Source organism: Raphanus sativus, unplaced genomic scaffold (genome assembly GCF_000801105.2).
Source record: "Raphanus sativus cultivar WK10039 unplaced genomic scaffold, ASM80110v3 Scaffold4118, whole genome shotgun sequence".
Lineage (NCBI taxonomy): Eukaryota > Viridiplantae > Streptophyta > Magnoliopsida > Brassicales > Brassicaceae > Raphanus > Raphanus sativus.
In genome coordinates this window covers 1-7392 of record NW_026619421.1, presented here as the reverse complement: position 1 = coordinate 7392, position 7392 = coordinate 1, and the positions used below count along the sequence as shown (strand labels likewise).

The 7392-nt window shown below is 39.2% G+C and overlaps 2 protein-coding genes across 2 annotated transcripts; both read left to right on the top strand.

Moving 5' to 3' along the window:
• Positions 1-2221: 2221 nt before the first annotated feature.
• On the top strand, positions 2222-3346 carry LOC130507165 (uncharacterized). Its single transcript, XM_057001880.1, has 4 exons — positions 2222-2634; positions 2714-2813; positions 2877-2945; positions 3281-3346. The coding sequence occupies exons 1-4, from the start codon at positions 2222-2224 to the stop codon at positions 3329-3331; spliced, it is 633 nt and encodes a 210-aa protein (XP_056857860.1). The 3' UTR covers positions 3332-3346.
• Positions 3347-5283: 1937 nt separating this feature from the next.
• On the top strand, positions 5284-6843 carry LOC130507166 (uncharacterized). The gene is made up of 3 exons (XM_057001881.1): positions 5284-5379; positions 6260-6427; positions 6520-6843. Exons 1-3 carry the CDS (start codon positions 5284-5286, stop codon positions 6832-6834), a joined length of 579 nt encoding a protein of 192 aa, XP_056857861.1. The 3' UTR covers positions 6835-6843.
• Positions 6844-7392: the final 549 nt, after the last annotated feature.

Here is a 7392-nt window from a genome sequence, read left to right as displayed (position 1 = left end):
AAGCAGATTCCACACCGCTCGCCCTAGAAAGCGGTAAGATGTTCTGTCCATGTCGGAAATGCAACAATTCGAAATTGGCAAATCGTGAAAATGTTTGGAAGCATTTAATAAATAGAGATTTCACGCCAAATTACTATATCTGGTTTCAACATGGAGAAGGTTATAATAATTATGATCAGAATGAAGCTAGTAGTAGTAATAGCAATTTTCAGGAAGAACTGGTTGCTCATCATTTGCATAATGAACATAGTTACCATCAGGAGGAGCAGATGGTAGATTTTGATAGGGTTCATGATATGGTAACTGATGCATTCGTAGCTCATGATGAAGATGAAGAACCTAACATAGATGCAAAAAAGTTTTATGAAATGTTAAATGCGGCGAATCAACCACTTTACAGTGGTTGTAGAGAAGGTCTCTCTAAGTTGTCGTTGGCTGCTAGAATGATGAATATTAAAACTGATCACAATCTACCTGAAAGTTGCATGAATGAATGGGCAGACTTGTTTAAAGAGTATTTGCCGGAAGACAATGTGTCTGCTGATTCTTATTATGAGATTCAAAAACTGGTTTATAGTCTTGGGTTGCCTTCAGAGATGATAGATGTTTGCATCGACAACTGCATGATCTACTGGGAAAATGATGAGAAGTTAGAAGAATGTCGATTCTGCAAGAAGCCACGATTCAAGCCGCAAGGACGGGGACGTAATAGGGTACCGTACCAAAGGATGTGGTACCTACCAATTACAAACAGATTGAAAAGATTGTACCAATCAGAGCAGACTGCTGGAAAGATGAGATGGCATGCCGAGCATACTCAGACGGATGGTGAGATGACACATCCATCAGATGCAAGAGCCTGGAAACATTTTAACAAAGTATATCCGAAATTCGCTAGCATATCCGGAATGTATATCTCGGATTATGCACAGATGGATTTAGTCCATTCGGAATGTCAGGGAGACAATATTCATTGTGGCCAGTCTTTCTTACGCCATACAACCTGCCACCGGAGATGTGCATGCAACGGGAGTTGCTATTCTTGACCATATTAATACCTGGTCCGAAACATCCTAAAAGGTCGCTGGATGTTTTCCTGCAACCACTGATAAAAGAGTTGAAGGATTTGTGGTCAACAGGGGAGATGACGTATGACTGCTCAACGAAGACGAACTTCATGATGCGAGCGATGCTTTTGTGGACCATAAGTGACTTTCCTGCCTATGGGATGTTGTCGGGATGGACCACACATGGGAGATTAGCTTGTCCATATTGTAATGGAGCGACAGATGTGTTTCAACTGAAGAATGGGAGGAAGACAAGTTGGTTTGATTGTCATCGTAGATTTCTTCCCATTGGCCATCCGTACCGAAGAAACAAGACGTTGTTTAGGCACAAAAGGGTTGTGAGAGACACTCCTCCTCCATATTTAACGGAGAAGTAACTGAAAAGCAACTCGATTACTATGAAGCTTTGGAAACAGTTCCTCGTGGTGGTAATTGGCATGTTCCCCCTAATATGCCTGATTCTTACGGTGTTCATCACAACTGGCACAAGAAGAGTATATTTTGGGAGTTGCCATATTGGAAGGATCTTCTTCTGCGCCACAACCTCGATGTGATGCATATAGAGAAGAATTTCTTTGAGAACATCATGAATACAATATTGAATGTCCCGGGGAAGACAAAAGACAACATAAAATCGAGGTTAGACTTGCCGAATATTTGCTCAAGAAGCGAGTTACATATAAACAGCAATGGGCAAGTTCCTGTTCCGATATTCAGATTGTCTTCAGAAAAAAGTCGGTGTTGTTCAACTGGGTAGCATCAGAAGTGAAATTCCCCGATGGGTATGTTTCAAATCTGTCTAGATGCGTTGAAAATGGTCAAAAATTCTCCGGGATGAAGAGTCATGACTGTCATGTCTTTATGCAACGACTACTTCCCTTTGCTTTTGCGGAGCTACTTACTACAAACGCACATGAAGCACTTGTAGGTACTATATTATATATTGCAGTTATTTTATATATAATGATTTAGTTTGAAATATATATGACTAATATGTGTATAATTGTTTTTGGAATATACAAGGCATTGGAGCATTTTTCAGGGATCTGAGCACCCGCACCCTTAAAGTAGAAGTCGTGGAACAGCTTCAAGAGAACATTCCCATCTTATTGTGCAACTTGGAAAAGATACTTCCTCCTGGGTTTTTTGACGTAATGGAGCATCTAGCTGTCCACCTCCCATATGAGGCATTGCTTCGTGGACCTGTACATTACGGATGGATGTATCAGTATGAGCGAGCCATGAAATATTTGAAGGGAAAAGCAAAGAACCTTGCAAAGGTTGAAGGTTCTATAATTGCTGGAAGTTTGACGGAAGAAACTTCTCACTTCACATCGTACTACTTTGCGTCAAAAGTACGTACTCGGAAAAGAGCTCCAAGGAGATATGATGATGGTGGTGTCGCGCCAACATACGCAGTTGCTGGTGTTCCAGACATCTTTAGCCAGATTGGGCGACTGGGTGGGAAATCAAAAGAGGTTTGGTGGTCGAGTGAAGAAGACGCTCATAGTGCACACACCTATATTCTACTCAATTGTGAGGATCCATTGATTCGTTATTTTGAAAGGTAACATAAATGGACACATATAAATTAACACATATATATAATTGCCAAATATTAATTAATATAAAATGTGATTTTACAGCATATTTGTTTCACAAGTCGAAGAAACATTCCCTGGTATATCCACAACTGACGTAGACAAAAGGAAAGATCAACACTTTATAAAGTGGTTGAAGAATCAGGTATTAACTCAAACTCTTTATTCATAAATGATCTGTATTTTAACGTTCACTTTGTTTTTGCAGGTTGATTTTGACGACGATGCAGATTATCCTAAGTGGTTACACGAAGTAATTCAATCTCCACATGTAAAGGTCACCACCTCACAGATGTATTTCACACGAGGCTATAATTTCACACATATGAGTATGGTAGACAGCGGGCGACCAGTAACTATGGAATATGTGTGAAAGGGGAAACCGATTTCTACGGTATCTTGACAGAGATTATTGAAGTGGAATTTCTAGGGATATTGAAGCTGAAATGCGTCCTCTTCAAATGTGAGTGGTTCGACCCCGTCGTCAACAGAGGTGTTCGGTTTAACAAATTCGGTGTAGTTGATGTCAATGGTGGACGATGGTACAACAAATTCTTTATTTGGAATACATGAGCAGAATAAGCTTACTTCTATGTTTTCTTTATTTTTCAGGTACAACAAATTCGAGCCTTTCATCTTAGCTTCACAAGCATATCAAGTTAGCTACCTTCCATACCCTCGGATGAGAGAATCGGGAATAAATTGGTTATCCGTGATCAAAGTTACACCTCGAAGACGAATCATTAGTGGAGAAGAACCACAATTGCAAGAAGAACACATAAATGAAGTCGAGGAACCTGAACAACAAATTGATGACATTCTTCTCATTGATCCGCATAATCATGAGTATGAAGATCTTACCGACGATGGCACAGACGAAGCTGTTGAAGACGAGTTTTATGAAAATGATGATAATTCTAGTGATGACGAAAATGTATCCGATTGATGTATTTGTGTTTTAATATGATTGATTTTCAGACTTAATGCATGTGATTCGATTATTTTAATCATGAAAAACTATTTAATGTATTGAGATTATAAGAATTTGGGAATGTTTATAAAGAATTTGGGAATGTTTATAAAGAATTTGAGGTTTGAGGTTTTGAATGAAAAATAAAAGATTGAGGTTTGGGGATTGGAATATGAAGAGTAGAAGATAGGAAAGATGGTGTTTGTGGTTTGGGGTTTTTGATTTTAGGCGTTTAGAAAGCAAACTTCGTTAATTCCTCGTAGTTTAGGACGAAATAACGAGGAAAAAAGAAAAAAAAGAAAAACGCGGGCCTCGTTAATTCCACGTAAGACAGAATCGTCGTAAAGACCTCGTCAGCTTACGTGGAATTACCGAGGTTTTCTGTTTTTTTTTAATTCCTCCTTATTTCCTCGTGGAACGCAGGCATCGTTAATTCCACGTAAGACAGAATCGTCGTAAAGACCTCGTCAGCTTACGTGGAATTACCGAGGCTTTCTGTTTTTTTTATTTCTTCGTTATTTCCTCGTGGGTTTACGAGGTTTTAACGAGATACGTTGTCTAAACCCCTAAACCCTAAACCCCAAACCCCATCTTTCTTATCTATTTTGTCTAAATCCCAAACTCCAAACTCCATTAATAATTTTATAATTTTCAAAAGATTATATTTTCAAATCTTCAAAAGATTATATTTTCAAATCTTCAAAAGATTATATTTTCAAATCTTCAAATGATTATAATTTCAAATCTTCAAAATATTATATTTTCAAATCTTCAAAGGATTATATTTTTGTTGCAAGATAAAAAATTTAAATAAATAATTTGATTTTGTATAAGTTTATATTAGAAAGAAGAGATTGATATTAGAAGTTAAAGAATTGTGGTTATAAATTTTGAGGTTTGAAATATTAAGAATATTGAAGTTAAAAGGAAGATACGTTATGAATATATGAAGTAGAATATAAGAAAGATGGGGTTTAGGGTTTGGGGTTTCGATTTTAGAGGTTTAGAAAATTACCTCGTTAATAACTCGTAACTTACGAGGCTTTTACGAGGAACAGAAAGACGGGCCTCGCTATTTCATCGTTCGTTTTGGGACGGGCCTCACAATTTCCTCGTAAGGTTACGTGGTTTTTACGAGGAACAGAAAGACCGGCCTCTTTAATTCCTCGTAACCTTACGTGGAAATTGCGAGACCTTCGTAAGTTATATATACAACCGCACAAACCTCACACTCTCCATTCCTCCCAACTTCCTCTCCATTTCCTCCCCATTTCGTCCCCAACTCCTCTCCCATTCCTCTCTCTTTCGAAAAATGGTAATTTCCTCGCCCCCATAATTAGTTTAGACAATTTAGATAGGTGGTTAGTTTAGGTGGTTAGTTTAGGGAATTTAGATTGGTTTACGGATTTTATGTTCGTTAGATAGATTTTTTAATTATTGATGATAGATTTTTAACTATTGATGATCATAATCTCAAAAAAATATATTTTTGCAGGTTCGCAAGCACTTGCTTACTGCTCACTACAGGGAGATGTTCGGTGAGCCTGGTAGTCAGTTAGACCCGCCAGGTTCTTCTTCAGGTGCCGGCGGTCCCGGTTCTTCGGATCAGGAGTCTTTTCCCAAGACTCAGCATTTCTTCCCTCCGATGCCTCCTCTGATGGCTCATCCGATGCCTCCTACAATGGCTCATCCGACGGCTCCTCTGATGGTTCCTCCGGTGCCTCTTCCGATGGCTCCTCCGGTGCCTCCTCCGATGGCTCCTCCTGAGATCCCCGCCGCTGTTCATTCCGATCTCATGGTGCCACCTACTGTTCCCTTCTTGCAGTACACTGTCGAGGATATTCGCGGTATGCCAGGCAGAGCTGGTTTACCAATCATAGACCCCGACAAACCCGACGGGACTATGTGGTAAGTGCATTTTTATAATAATTATTTTAATTTATAACTTCTTTAAATAATTTAAATTTTCATTTTTTTTTCCAGGTTTGGGGTTGACAATTGCCTTGCGACAGATGTAACCGAGACGATTAAAGGTTACTTCTCCATGGCACATCCAAACTGGAAATTGACGCCGATCTACATCCGAAAGACGTGGTTCAAGATTTACGCTGTAAGTAATTCTATTAATTAATTATTTTATATTTGTTTTTTAAATAACCGATTATTAATTTTTTTTTTGCAACAAAAGTATCATTGGTCCATCGGGGTCAGTGAGAGAGTGAGGAAGGCGTTTTACGAGAAGGCGCAAGTTCGCTTGTCGGACACGGTTTGCAACTGGAAGGGTGCCTGGATCGTCAAGGGGTACACCCGTGGCAAATCCGCTGAGCTTACCACAGATGTTTGGGACGGCCTCATCCGTTACTGGAAGGATCCCAACTCCATTAGGATCGCAAACATTTATGCTGCCGCCGGTAACACGGTAGACGAGCACGGTAACGGCCCGATGCAACACTCTACGGGCCAAAAATCCCATGCCGGTGTCCGTTTGCAAATGGTACGTAATTAAATAATAATTTTTAATTATTATTTTTAATATAATTAAATATATTTCTAACAATTTTCTAAAATGTTTTTAGGCCAAAGAGTTGGGATGTCTCCCGACTCTTCCGGAACTTTACAAGCGGACCCACAAGAACAAGACGAGCCATTTTTTAGATGGCAAGTCCGAGCAAATCTACAACGACGTAATTGCTCGGGTTGAGGAGCGCCAGACTCAGCTGACCCAGCAGTCCGCCGACGGATTACCCGTTACCTTATCCACAACTGAAGTGGATAAGATTTACGAGGAGGTAAATTTTTTAACATTATATCTTTTTAATTATTAATTCATTAAATTTACCTTTTAAATTTAACTAACAATATAATTTTTTTTGTTTTTAAGGTTGTCCCTAAGAAAAAGGGACGTACGTTGGGGATCGGTTCCGTCAATGATGTCCCGAGAGCGACATCGTCTTATGCTCAGAGACGGACCGAAGAAGTCACTCAGTTGCGTTCCGAGCTGGGCGCGACCAAAAGCCGTGTGAGTGGACTCGAGGCCTTCATCGACGTTATAGCGTCCACAAATCCGGAATGGGAAGCTTTGTTGAGGAACATGAAACAACAAAATCCCATTCCAGGCGAGTCATCGGGCACACATAACGAGGAGGATGTTACGAGGAGGAGCGAGGAATTCTACGAGGCGATGAACGAGCCTTAGTTTTTTTAGTTTTTTTTTGGTTTATGTATTATAAAATCCAAAACTTAATTATATATAAAATATTTTGTTGCTTCTGAATTTTATTTAAAATTTATTTATAAACCCAATATTTAAATACTTTTATTTTATTAAATTAATAATTATTATATTTATCAAATAATATTTTTATTAATTCGAAAATTGGCACTATACGAGTTATTTACGACGAAAAGTTTTCCGAGGAATTTACGAGGAAAGCCTTACGAGATTTTTACGAGGAAACTGATTTCAAGGACTCTACGTGGACTTCACGAGGAACCCTTTCAAGGAAGTTACATCGAATTTACGAGGATTTATTTTCAAAGGATCTTACGTGTAAGTAACGACGCGTGCTCCGCGTGGTTTCTACGAGGAAAGGCCGCGAGTGATTTACGAGGAAAAGCTGCGAGGAACTTACGACGAAATATTAACTTCGTCTTTACGAGGAAAGAGAAGACTCGCTACTGTCTACGAGGAAAATGGCGACGAAAGTTTTGTTTACGACGGACGATAAACGACGAAACACTTTTCCTCGTTAAT

Coding starts and splice junctions, on each gene's coding strand:
- LOC130507166 (XM_057001881.1), top strand. CDS start 5,284: ATGCCTCCTCTGATGGCTCATCCGATGCCTCCTACAATGGCTCATCCG. Junction 5,380..6,259: donor CTCTTCCGATGGCTCCTCCG/GTGCCTCCTCCG, acceptor GAACTTTACAAG/CGGACCCACAAGAACAAGAC. Junction 6,428..6,519: donor TGGATAAGATTTACGAGGAG/GTAAATTTTTTA, acceptor TTTGTTTTTAAG/GTTGTCCCTAAGAAAAAGGG.
- LOC130507165 (XM_057001880.1), top strand. CDS start 2,222: ATGGAGCATCTAGCTGTCCACCTCCCATATGAGGCATTGCTTCGTGGA. Junction 2,635..2,713: donor TTGATTCGTTATTTTGAAAG/GTAACATAAATG, acceptor GTGATTTTACAG/CATATTTGTTTCACAAGTCG. Junction 2,946..3,280: donor TTCAATCTCCACATGTAAAG/GTCACCACCTCA, acceptor TTTATTTTTCAG/GTACAACAAATTCGAGCCTT.